The sequence below is a fragment of the Pectinophora gossypiella genome, chromosome 3 (assembly GCF_024362695.1).
Source record: "Pectinophora gossypiella chromosome 3, ilPecGoss1.1, whole genome shotgun sequence".
Classification (NCBI taxonomy): domain Eukaryota; kingdom Metazoa; phylum Arthropoda; class Insecta; order Lepidoptera; family Gelechiidae; genus Pectinophora; species Pectinophora gossypiella.
The window spans coordinates 8,628,251-8,640,763 of record NC_065406.1 but is presented as its reverse complement, the minus strand read 5'-3'; the positions used below and the strand labels follow the sequence as shown (position 1 = coordinate 8,640,763).

Genomic DNA, 12,513 nt, shown 5'->3' with positions numbered 1-12,513 from the left:
TTTGACATTGACAATCTATCAGCTGGTTGTGTCAGTATTTTTTTTTAAGTTTGTGGCATAATTTCTTTCCTTTATTTTATTTTTATATTTTATTTAATGTTTCGTTATCGCATACAAAATTTCACTGCTTCACAAACAAAAACATACTAAAACATTGATGAACATATGTTACTATGGAAATAACCATAATATATAGTGCTATAAAAATATTACAGAAATCCAACTACTATAAATTCCCGCCCGAAACCATGTCTGGCCTCGAGACTCGAGCTTCGATCAAGTATCTGTCGCTGGAGGCCCGTGCCGTACCACACGAATCGTGAATCTGCATAAGTAGGACCTAGGACTGACGTAGGTTACGACACCTGGGACTTCCCTAATACCTATTTCAAACGACCGGAAGTCCATGTCGTCCACCAAAATGAAACGAACATTTGACTTCCAGTGAAAATAATTTGTTTGCTCTTTAATAGGTACATAAAATTAACTATCCCATTAAGTAAATATTATTTAAGCAGTCAACTAGTGTTTTATGTGTAAAAGGTAGATAAATAACACATAACAACAACATAAGTTTACGACTTTATTCATTATTCCTAATTGCGGATTGCGGGTAGTCAAGAGATACATCCATCGGTATACTGTTTAGTACTAAAAAGATGAGTCTATTTGCAATTATCCAGTTAGAACTTAAAAGTTAGCGACCTAAATAACTTATAACTGAATATTTGCAAAAAGTCAAAAGATTGTATGATATTTTTTCGTTCACGGTAATGATAATAACTTCGATATTCGAAGAACTACCCATCTGAGACCCAAGTACATAAAATAGTAAATAATTGATAATAATGTTCAAAAGAGTTAGGTACGTTTGTTACCATAATAAATGTGTTAAATAGACACCGTGTAATTATATTATATATTTTAGTATATGGGTAGATACCTACCGGTGGCTAATTTGAGTTACCTTTAAGTAAATGGTCAAGTCTAAACTTACTGAAATGAAAAGATGTATACCTATATCAGCCACGGTTGAAGATGATGGGGAAAAGTTGATGATAATGAAAAATATAGCCGCACAAATAACAAGCATATCATATACATACATACATAAACTCACGCCTATTTCCTACCGGGGTAAGCAGACTATGGAATTCCATTTGCTTCGATCCATATCATATCACAGAATACAAATAGCTAAGTAGGTAGGCTGAACTACAATTGGACATGCTTCCAGCCGTTTTAATGAGAGCAGACAAACCTATCGTAGAAATGCGGGAATCCTAGGTCTATGGATAAAAAAGAAATACCTAAGTATGTAGATACCAATAAATGTGTTGTATTATATCGATCATAAAAACCTATCGAAGTTATACGTTAAATTAATTTCATATACTTACTTACCTAGATCATAAATGTAATTATCTATAAAATATGAAATGATTATAATACCTACGTAGCCAGACTCGGAGGGATGGAAGTGAGTCAGGTTCTTTCCGCGACCTCTATATGTATAATCCACTTAGAGCTCACTTGCGCTTCTTCGTGGCCTCATAACGATATTAGCCGTAAGACATACCTTACAGAGATGTATTCTACCGAGTTTTGTTTATGCAAATTCTCCAAGTAGATAATAAATATCATCATCATCACCAACCCATTAACGTCCCCACTGCTAAGGCACGGGCCTTCCTTATGGATGGATAGGGAGATCGGACCTTAAATCACCACTCGGGCCCAGTGCGGATTGGTGGTTATTAACGATTGCTAATGCAGCCGGGACCAACGGCTTAACGTGCCTTCCGAAGCACAGAGGAGCTCGAGATTGAAACTTTTTTTTGTGGTCACCCATCCTATGACTGGCCTTTGCGAAAGTTGCTTAACTTCAACAATCGCAGACCGAGCGCGTTTACCGCTGCGCCACCGAGCTCCTTCGAGATAATAAATATAGACCCGGTTTAAGATAAGAGGGATGTCTGATATTTGCTCTGGTTATATAGCGCCTTACCAGCCAGCGACGAGGTGTAAGGAAAGCTACCACCCAAAACAAAAAGTATCGGCGGCGTTCGGTTGATAGGTGTAGCAACCTACAAATATACTCTTCGTACTTTTAAATAGAGGCGCCAAATGACCTTCTTCTTCTTCTTATCGTGTGGGTTATGAGCTGGATAACCAACCACATCAACCTTGGTGTCAGGGTTATTATTGAGCCGCCAAAGGCTACTGACATGGCTCATGTAACGACTACATACTCACATCAGTAAGTAGTAACCGGGATCAACAGCTTAACGTGCCTTGCGAAGCACGGATCATCTTACTGTCGGACAATCAGGTGATCAGCCTGTAATGTCCTAACCAAACTAGGAATCACAGTCATTTTTGTGATATGTCCCCACCGGGATTCGAACCCGGGGCCTCTGGATCGTGAGACCAACGCTCAACCACTGGACCACAGACGCCGTCAAATGATGATTCCCAGAAGATGAACCTATCGACAGAGTCCTTCATTTTGGGCTTATAAGGAGCCGAGGCATGTTTTATTTCGTTACACATCACGTTATTACCGACTACACAAAATTATCAGTCAGTTGACTAGTAACTTATTTGTTATTGTTATGTGGGAGTGAAAGTGCAACAATGAAGAGACAATATTAGCAACAAAAGTAAATTAAACGAAAACTTTCTTATGAAGCCCTCCCTGTAAAAATGCTAAGTAGGTAATGTATTCCTTCTTCTTAGATACCTATATCTAATTATGAATATCGATTTTCTATGACGTCGTTTATAATCCTTGTGTAGTTGTTATAAAAGCAGCAGGTCGGCCAACAAACAGCGAGTAGCCTCCGCAGCCTCGGCTCTTCAGCCCTTCGCTTCACGAGATTGGTTATACAATAATAAAGACTGGAGTAGTTCGTGCAGCGATTTTCTTCAGTATTTTTGATAATAACCATCTCGGGGCGAATACCCCTACCCTGGACCTTTTTTTACGTAAGTTGCAGAATTAAAAGAGGTTAATTCTTATGAATAATTTGTGTTGAAGAGCTTCCTGTTTAATGCAATTATATCATTTGCTTGTTCAGGTTAGTTTGTGACAGACAGTCAATTGAAGATGGCGATAGGTATTCTGGACCCCGGGCCGGGCGTCGCGGCGCTGCAGGCTTGGGGCGGCCAGGTGGCGGCGTACGGCGCCTCCAACCAGACCGTCGTGGACAAGGTGCCCCCCGACATGCTGCACATGGTCGACCCATACTGGTTAGATTAACTCTTTAGTTACATCTATTTTATAATAATTCTTTATCCAATTCTTCGTTTTCAAAACTTAAGACTTCTACTTATTTATTTCCCAGGTATCAATTTCCACCTATGAATCCACTTTGGCACGGACTTTTGGGTTTCACTATTGGTGTCCTCGGCTTTATCTCGATCACTGGCAACGGCATGGTTATCTACATTTTCTCGTCGACTAAGGTAGTGTAATAGCAGAACAACGAATACATACCTACTTAGTAGAGAGTTTGTCACCTGCCTAAACACTTATTTCATTGCAGAGCTTGAAAACGCCCTCCAACCTTCTCGTCGTCAATCTTGCTTTCTCCGATTTCCTCATGATGTGCGCGATGTCTCCGGCTATGGTCATAAACTGTTACAACGAAACTTGGATGTTTGGTTGGTAGACAATTTATAATTGCCCTATCTTACTTAAAATATAAGGATGATGTTTGCAACTTAATTTATTCTTCAGGTCCTTTGGCATGTGAACTGTACGCGTGTGCGGGTTCGCTATTCGGCTGTGCATCGATTTGGACAATGACCATGATCGCCTTTGACCGTTACAACGTCATCGTGAAGGGCATTGCCGCCAAACCCATGACGAACAACGGAGCCCTTCTGCGCATTCTTGGTATCTGGGCGTTCTCTCTCGCTTGGACTCTCGCACCTTTCTTCGGCTGGAACAGGTGAATTAACTAAAATATCCAGTGACCTTTGTCTACTTTTACTCCCTTTTAAATTTCGTGGCCCATTTGAGAGATACCCGCTAGAACGTAAGGATGTTTGTTAACTTAGTTACCTCCCAACAGGTATGTCCCTGAGGGCAACATGACCGCTTGTGGCACCGACTACTTGAGCAAGGACTGGTTCAGCCGCAGCTACATCCTCGTGTACTCCGTGTTCGTCTACTTCATGCCACTGCTTCTTATCATCTACTCTTACTTCTTCATCGTTCAGGTAACAGGCAACTGCGTTTGCAACAATAATCATCAAAATAATAGCTTCAAAACAAAATCCTTTTATAGCACCGCCACGATTGATCGATTTAAAACAGAGTTCGTATTATTTCAGGCTGTCGCAGCTCACGAGAAGGGCATGAGGGAGCAGGCTAAGAAAATGAACGTAGCTTCACTGCGGTCGTCTGAGGCGGCTAACACCAGCGCGGAATGCAAACTGGCGAAGGTAACAACTTCCACACTTTTGTATATATTATACTATTGGATAGGCATATTTCTAATGGACTTCTTTCTTCTTTGCTCTAAAATTGGTCACTTTATACCTTAGGTCATAGTATGATAGCTAAGCCAAACACATCTATCTAATAACATTTAGGTAAAGGACAATCCAGGTTTCATTTAAATCTATAACAATATTTATTTTTTCAAATCTTCACTTTTATTTTTTATGCCCGTCTTAGGTTGCTCTGATGACCATCTCGCTGTGGTTCATGGCGTGGACTCCGTACCTGGTGATCAACTACACCGGCGTGTTCGAGAGCGCACCCATCAGCCCACTTGCCACGATCTGGGGCTCTCTCTTCGCTAAGGCTAACGCCGTCTACAATCCTATTGTATATGGTATCAGGTAAGTCCTATAACTCTATACTACCTAAAAATCAATCGTATTTTACTATTTAGTTGTTAGTCGTCAGAAATCGTCAAACTATTTTCTGTGCTACTATTTCAATTAACGCAGTTGGCTCGACTATTATAGACGGCGATACAGTTCACCGCACCTATCACATGGTCTAACAGAAACCTTAGTGAGGTGTAGGCACTTAGATCATTTTGCTATGGATGTACGTTTGACTACCCCATTGGGAGACGGTCGTGAGCTTATGTTATTATTTCAACTGTATTTCAAAATACGCACAAGGGCAAGACCCTGATGAAATATTATATTGACAGCCACCCGAAGTACCGCGCTGCGCTGTACCAGAGGTTCCCGTCGCTGTCATGCCAGGCGTCGCCCGACGACGGCGGCTCCGTGGCCTCTGGAGCCACCACCGTCACCGAGGAGAAGCCCGCCGCCTAAACCACGGGCGCCTGCCCCCGACGACTTGTCCACCCTTCACGGACTTACGATTCTGCCAACGCGATATTATTTATTATTTTTATACGCAAACATTTACATTTGTACAAAGTTATAAACTTGAGCACAGAGCGTGGGCTAGTTGCAAAATATTCAGGCTACTATACGACTTTACTTTAACACTCCTGCGTATTTTGAGTTCACGTTTTGTGTATCGAGTTGAACGTTGCACACTTTTCTTATACCTTCGCTTGTAAACATCGGCCAACGACATTGAAAAAAATACAAAAAAATGTTGAAATGAACCGGTGTCGCTAGGCCGCCCTTGATCCATGAGACTGCTCCTCTTAGGTTTAGGTGATGCGATAGATTCTTAACGATGAAACAAGCGCTGTATATTGGACCTGGTAAATAAAGTATCAAGCAAAGTGGTTCATGACCACATAAATAGTAGTTTTATTATCATCCACACCACACTTAGGTATGTGTATTAGAATTCGATCGACATCAAAATTGTATCTAGATCCCGAACTTATAACACCTACTCGTACCTCCTGCGTATTTAACTTTCGCATAAATCGTGTATACTTTCTGAGAAGTTATTTTAATTTACGATTTGGAAAACGTACAGTGCAATAACGCTAGGTATGCACGAGTGCTGATCTGTACACTCGTACTTTCAAAATACGCACACATACTCGTATAATACCAAGTTTAGAACACAAGCGGACAGTTGTCCGCGCCCGCGACATCGTCCGCGTAGTCCTTGGCAATCATGTTTTTAAATAAAATAAAAACTACGAATTGTACTATATACCTACTCCTTTCTTCTTCGACCTCAATACTACGATGATCATCACGTTTCCGTTGCTAAGCAACTACATGACAAACAATGGTAACGTCAACACTTCGACGAACTGATAAAGTATTTTAAGTAGTTAGTCAAAATGTAATAATCGAAATAGTTTTATTAAGTATATATAAACATGTTTAATGCTTAGTGAAAATAATATAATGGCGAGTAAAACTTCATACGAGTTACATCACCACTTTCCGCGGCTGGCGGAGGAATCAGGCTTCACTTTTAATGTGCATCGGCCTCGCATTCACATCGATTGGAACAAAATTCGTTAGTATATTTATCTATTTTTTTATTTAAGTAGTATCCTCCCTGTTCGGACCCTAAACCACTGAGTTCATTTGTTTAGGTCATAGATAATTGTTATCATATGATTTCCAGAATTTGTGCCCCGTTAATGGCAATAGGCTTGCGTCCTATTACATGGGACGAACATAACACAATGTTTATATACTGCACACCTCTATCTACCCCTTCGGGGATACAGGCGCGACGTGATGCTACGTAATATAATCCTAAATTCATTAGATCATTCCTAGACTCATCGTACCCACTTTTCCTCTATTCATTTCACTTAAACCCACGGCCTGCGTGGTTCAGTGGTTTAGCGTTGTGCTCACGATCCAGGGGCCCCGGTTTCGAATCCCGGGATATCAGAAAAATCACTTTGTGATCCTTAGTTTGGTTAGGACATTACAGGCTAATCACATGGTTGTCCAAAAGTAAGATATCCGTGCTTCGGAAGGTTACTATTTACTGATGTAAGTACGTAGTCGGTACATGAGTCATCAGGGGCCTTTGGCGGCTCAATAATAACCCTGACACCAGGATTGCGGGGGTTGGTATTCCACCTCACAACTCACATGATAGAAGAGAGTTCAGAAGTATGCTTTGGTACTTATTGGGTTTCAAGATCTTAAAAAAGATATCTATTTATGTCAATGGTGAGTCGACGTAGTCTAGTCGTAGACTAATAAGAATTAAGAAATTAAACAGGCAGTGTTTTGTTCTTCAGGTCTAATAGACGTTGAAAGCATAATAAAGGAAAGAAAATTTGTTCTCCTCGAGCAGCATTTGAATGATGTAAGATTTTTTAATTACCGTTATACAGAATAAAAGATTTATTAAGTGAATTAAGTTCCCTTGCGTAACTAGTTCACCAAAAGTTCATGATTCATTAAGCGATTCTCTTTTCATAGTAATAATATTTATAGTAATAATATATATATGGACATTAGATATTGTACTGCGTTTTGGAGTCGGAGTTTGACGTCCGCATCTTGGATGAAGGCGTGATGAAGATGTTTCGGCTCGCGCAACTCGCAGTCGAGTACCAACAGTTCTGTCGGCATTATCTGGACCGCAGCGTCTACGTATTGAGGGAGGAAATCACAGCCCTTGCACAGGTTGTCCTATACCAAATATATTTTAGGTATGTCTAAATACAATTAGTCATCTTAATATCAATATTGTATTTTAGGAGTTAGATGTCACGAAAAAGAACCTACGAGAAAAGGAAGAGGAACTACGGAAATTAAAAAGAAAAACGAAGCATACATACAGAACACCGCTTCCCTACGGCAATGACAATATTGCAAACATGATTTTAAAAACTCTTACGAACAAAAGTGATATGTTTCCATCGACGTCTACCGTTGACGCGTTACAATATAACAAATGCAGTTATTGTGATAAAGTATTTTTAAATCAACTTTATTTAAAAAGCCACTTGACTAGGCGCCATGCCATAACAACAGAAATACCCCAGAAAGATGTGAGTGAAAATGTTCAAAATACTTCTACCGAAAAGGAAAATTCTAAACTCGTCGACGAAATCACTGAACTAAAAACAAAATTGAAAGAAATGGAAAATTTACTGACAAAGGTAAATAGTCAAACGAGTGCCAATATATCGCCTGACCCAAAAGTTAGTGCGGTAAATCGAGAACATAATAACGAAAATTTTGATAAAAAAATGAAGGACGCTGAAGTATCGGTTAACAACGAATACAATCTATTAGATAAAATCGAAGAATGGAAGAAAGAAGAACACGAAAAATACAATAAGGAAATAAATCTTTTACGTACACAAATAGTGGAAATCGTTAATTCTTTTAAAAGTAAAGAAATGGATAAGCCAGTCCAGAATAGCGAACCGAACAACAATTTAATAGAAGAATTACATAGCACAATCAAACAGCAGGGTACAGAAATACACGTTCTACGACAAGAATTGATTAATACGGTACGTAAACATCTATTCTAAATCCTTTAGTATCTATTAGTAGGTGTGCAGGAACACACAACAGCATATAATAAGTTCACGTCTGTATTTCTAATTGGGATAGTCAGAAGTAGGTACACCAGCAACATAATCTGTTGATAATTCTAAAATTAAAATTAATTTCAGAGGTTGGCATCGGAAAACGAAGAGAAAGATAGGAAAAAAGAAACCGAAGCACAGATGTCAATTTGGGCTAAACGTGTGGAAGTACAAACAAAGCAGTACGAAGCTTTACTTCAAAAGCTAAACGAAGTAGCGCAAGAATCTATAGAGGCTCGTGCGCAAGCTGAAGCAGAAAGAACTCGTGCAGCGCACTTGCAGGTGTTGCTACAGGAAAGTCAAAATAACAAAACCAACGAAAACACGAATAAGCAAAATAATTATCATAACAACGTAGGTCTACTCAACTCCTACCGACACTAATTATCGTTTGTTGTAATGTTTCCAATAGATAGTACGTATAGGTACACTTTAGTTATTTGAGGAAAAAACAATAGTATCGATGGTTCGATACTATCGTTACACAGCAATACTATCAATAGTATTGCTGCCAAGTTCTGCGTTAGTGTCGATAGGCCTATCGATAAGATGCACTTTTTTAGATGAGAACTAATAAAACAAAATATATTCGGAATTAACGCAATCTATTGAACCATTTGTTAGCATTGTGGAACGTTTCGCCTGAATACCAACATTTTTAAAACAATAAACTAACCTAACTAGATTTGCTATCATTTCAGAGTACACTTCAGAACCCAAATGGTGAATTAAAAAATAGACCCGCTAAACGTAAGACACATAAAAGCAATCCGGTAGCTGACCACAAGACGTTAGAAAACCTTCACCGGAAAGCCCAGGAACTTCTCAATATGGAATCCACAAGTTCCTCCGATGCATCAAGTGCTAGTCTCGAAAAAGCTGTGGCTATTGAACATGTGTTAAACAAAAAAGCACCAGATAAAAAGAATCATAAAAATTCACCAGACGTCAAGATCACTAATAGCCACAACAAGCCCCAAATGAAAAGATTTGAAAAAGTTAATAAACATATGACAAGGGATAATTTGGTGGTATCTGATATAAAGGAGCAAAAAGTAAAAAGAGAGAAATCTAAGTCTCATTTAAATATTGGAGCCAAAATGGGAAATGGCACTGTGGTACCTCCAGGAAGGTAACAAAATCTACTTTTATAAGTGAAGTACAAACAACAAAACACATTTTGTCATGGCTATTTTATTCATTACAGTCCCATGAAATTGGTTCGAGCGAAAATAACAGAAGAAGTAAACAGCCGTCTAGTAACTATCGGGGTAGATCCATTGAAAAACAGGTTGCCTAAAAATTATTTCCAGAAACAAAAAATGCAGTTGCATCAGCATCATGAATTAAAATCCAAGGTTTGTATTCTTCACTCTTTTATTTTTTTTTTACCATTCCTTAATAATACTAAACACATATTTTTTTCAGAAAAACCCTGATTACCAAAAAGTAAAACATTCAATATTAGCATATCTAGACTCCAATACGTCTGGTAGGAAAAAAGAAGTTCCAGATATCCAAGATTACGTCTCACCTCAAAAACTTTCTAAAGCTTTTAGCCTATCTTCCGTTATATCCAACGTTAAGAGTAAGGCGTTGTCTTTAGTGAAGTCCAACGATGCGCAGATTAAATCGAAACGCAAAGAATTAAGTGCTGAGGTTGCTAAAAAAGCCATGTCCTTACTGAAAACACCACCGAGTTCAGCACCCACCAGTCCAGCAGCTCAGAGACTGGAAAAGGAAAAAAGAGTATCGTCGGCGGAAGGGACAAAACAGTTCCCACAGAGGAAAAATAATTCTCAAATGACAAGTGATACTAAAAACAAACAGAAGTCAAAAAAACAAATGAAACCCGTTAATGCAGGTTATACAGACGATGATTCCAGTGAAAGCGATCATAGATATTATAATCCAGCCGTTGTTCAGCAAACTGCTAAATCAATTGAAAGTTTGATTAAATCGCCTGCTCGCCGCCCAGCCTCAGCTACTGCAGATTACAATGGTTCGGTCCGTAAATTAATTCTAAATAATGACGACAATGGTCTTTTACGATCACAGTCTGCAACAAATGTTTCCGAATATAAGAACAAGTACATGACAGTACAAGAAATACACCAAAGAAATAACTTGCTAGAAGAGCCGGTTAAACCAAATCTAGAAAACAGCAGTGAGGAGTCTTTATCTATCGCAGCGCCTCTTAATAAAGCAGAATCTGAAAGAAACATTCCAAAACAAACTAAAGGCGTATTGAAAAACGCTTCATCAATCACTTCATTAAGTAAGAAGAAAGTGTTATTTGACATGGATGCTATACAAATGAAGTCTGTAAGCGCATCACCCTCACAAAGTACTACAGAGAAGAGCGACAACAATGAAAAATTCGAGTTGGGTTTAGTAAATCTTGACGGGGAGGAATGGGATATATCAAGGTGAGCATAAATGACTGTCAATGGTATCTCAGTACTCTAAAAATAGTGTTAAGATAAACTTTCTGATTTTCTTTTCCAGTATCGAAAATGAGCCTTTAAAAAACGACACTAAAATTCAAGTGATTTCTCGTACGAGTCCGAAAATTGCAGAGTTGAAACGAACTATAGAATCACAGTTAGCTCGGCGCAACGAGACTCCGTCAACAGCCTTGGTTGGTAGAGTGGATCTCTTACCAGCTCCAATGGCTAGGGCTTCCAGTGTTGCTGGTAGTAATACCAGTCTTGGCAGCTCTATTTTAGACGAGTCTGATGGTATACCCGCAGTAAACCCTAAAGCCTTCATCAAACCGAAAAAAGTTGCTGAAAAAGATGATAGCGAAATAGACATTTCTGAGTACAGCCTCGATGAAGGAATACCAAACAAGAAGGGTAATGATTCTTTCTAAACAATTTGTGCCAAGATGTTTTATAAAGACCCCTGTTATTTCAAGATTCCCAGTAACTTCAGTCTTTGACTAAGACGCGTTAAGTTGCTACATTTTGTTGATTACATACTTTTAACTCATTGCACTCGGACTGCCGCCTGTTCAGTCTGTTTCGTCAGTGATTAAGTATGTGATAAATAAAAATAACTTACCTACTTGCGAAGTGCCTATTATATTTTGTCTATATCAAAACTAAATAAGACTTCGTTTTCTTATGTGAACAAATTAAAGATATGCAAATGGAATTTTGACAATTTTATTTCTTTTAAACTAAACATTTGCGTTTTCTGGTACCTATCATAAAGTTATTCAAGTCTTATGGACGGTGATGTTTTCTGCTTTGTTGTTCTAATATTGGACAACAAAATTTTACCTGAAATAGAACAAAAAAATAAGTGAATCTTCAGTTTTCTTTATTTAAAATGGACCAATGAAATAGGCCTGCTGCTGTTTAGCAATTCAGACATTTAAAAGTAAAAGAGCCATTTTTATTAAATTAAACCAATTATATTTTGGACCAAACAAACACAGGGAACGGAGATTACATGAACCTTAAAAGATCAAAGAAGATAAAACTTACATACCTATTAATGCCATCTTTAGCTTGACGCTCTAAGTGCAAGGCAAAACCACAGCACATTTTCAGCATCAATTTGCCCGTAACACGAAATTGCATCTGAAAATTGATAGTGATTTTAGAAAAAATCTATAAACATCATAGAAATTATTTCCTTTAAAAATATCATCAGAAAGAGCCTCTGTGTAATCATAAATATTCAGAGTAGGTAAGTGAAAAGTCATCATGTCACAATAAATTATAGTCAGGGTGAGAATATCCAATAGGCTAGTTTTTAGTCAAATTGGTTACTATTTACTAAATGTCAAAACACTATACTAACCAGGTTCGCTGTTTGATGGCAATTTTCTTGTTTCAAAAATCAGCATACATCCAAAGCATTTAGCATCAGGGATGTTTCTGATGACTGTCAGCTTCCAGTTAGCCTGTCAGTATTTCTCGTCTTTTTGAGTATAGGATGCAGACTGCCTAAAAATAATAATGCTCATTAAGATATGTAATATTGCTAAACAATAACAAAATACACATGCAAAATAGCT

At 38.4% G+C, this 12,513-nt stretch overlaps 2 protein-coding genes and 1 long non-coding RNA gene across 3 annotated transcripts; 2 read left to right on the top strand and 1 right to left on the bottom strand.

Moving 5' to 3' along the window:
• The first annotated feature begins 2,850 nt into the window (after positions 1 to 2,850).
• Positions 2,851 to 5,749, top strand: LOC126382291 (opsin-1). The gene is made up of 9 exons (XM_050032109.1): positions 2,851 to 2,988; positions 3,081 to 3,252; positions 3,348 to 3,468; positions 3,549 to 3,666; positions 3,743 to 3,956; positions 4,080 to 4,227; positions 4,342 to 4,452; positions 4,688 to 4,854; positions 5,178 to 5,749. Exons 2-9 carry the CDS (start codon positions 3,110 to 3,112, stop codon positions 5,302 to 5,304), a joined length of 1,149 nt encoding a protein of 382 aa, XP_049888066.1. The 5' UTR covers positions 2,851 to 2,988; positions 3,081 to 3,109; the 3' UTR covers positions 5,305 to 5,749.
• A 515-nt stretch (positions 5,750 to 6,264) lies between these two features.
• LOC126382043 (cilium assembly protein DZIP1L) lies at positions 6,265 to 11,607 on the top strand. Its single transcript, XM_050031730.1, has 9 exons — positions 6,265 to 6,430; positions 7,176 to 7,243; positions 7,399 to 7,566; positions 7,641 to 8,405; positions 8,571 to 8,837; positions 9,185 to 9,615; positions 9,691 to 9,841; positions 9,912 to 10,912; positions 10,992 to 11,607. The coding sequence occupies exons 1-9, from the start codon at positions 6,295 to 6,297 to the stop codon at positions 11,356 to 11,358; spliced, it is 3,354 nt and encodes a 1,117-aa protein (XP_049887687.1). The 5' UTR covers positions 6,265 to 6,294; the 3' UTR covers positions 11,359 to 11,607.
• A 30-nt stretch (positions 11,608 to 11,637) lies between these two features.
• Positions 11,638 to 12,508, bottom strand: LOC126382045 (uncharacterized). The gene is made up of 3 exons (XR_007569018.1): positions 12,297 to 12,508; positions 11,982 to 12,073; positions 11,638 to 11,770 (listed from the first exon to the last, which is right to left on the bottom strand). It is a non-coding gene; the product is annotated as an uncharacterized LOC126382045 (long non-coding RNA).
• Between the last annotated feature and the right edge of the window lie 5 nt (positions 12,509 to 12,513).

Bases quoted from the DNA above. Each gene is read 5' to 3' on its own strand.
- LOC126382291 (XM_050032109.1), top strand. From the start codon at position 3,110: ATGGCGATAGGTATTCTGGACCCCGGGCCGGGCGTCGCGGCGCTGCAG. The intron at 3,957-4,079 runs GTGAATTAACTA...ACCTCCCAACAG, and splicing joins CCTTTCTTCGGCTGGAACAG to GTATGTCCCTGAGGGCAACA. The intron at 4,855-5,177 runs GTAAGTCCTATA...TTATATTGACAG, and splicing joins CCTATTGTATATGGTATCAG to CCACCCGAAGTACCGCGCTG.
- LOC126382043 (XM_050031730.1), top strand. From the start codon at position 6,295: ATGCTTAGTGAAAATAATATAATGGCGAGTAAAACTTCATACGAGTTA. The intron at 6,431-7,175 runs GTTAGTATATTT...TTTGTTCTTCAG, and splicing joins CATCGATTGGAACAAAATTC to GTCTAATAGACGTTGAAAGC. The intron at 9,616-9,690 runs GTAACAAAATCT...TATTCATTACAG, and splicing joins ACTGTGGTACCTCCAGGAAG to TCCCATGAAATTGGTTCGAG.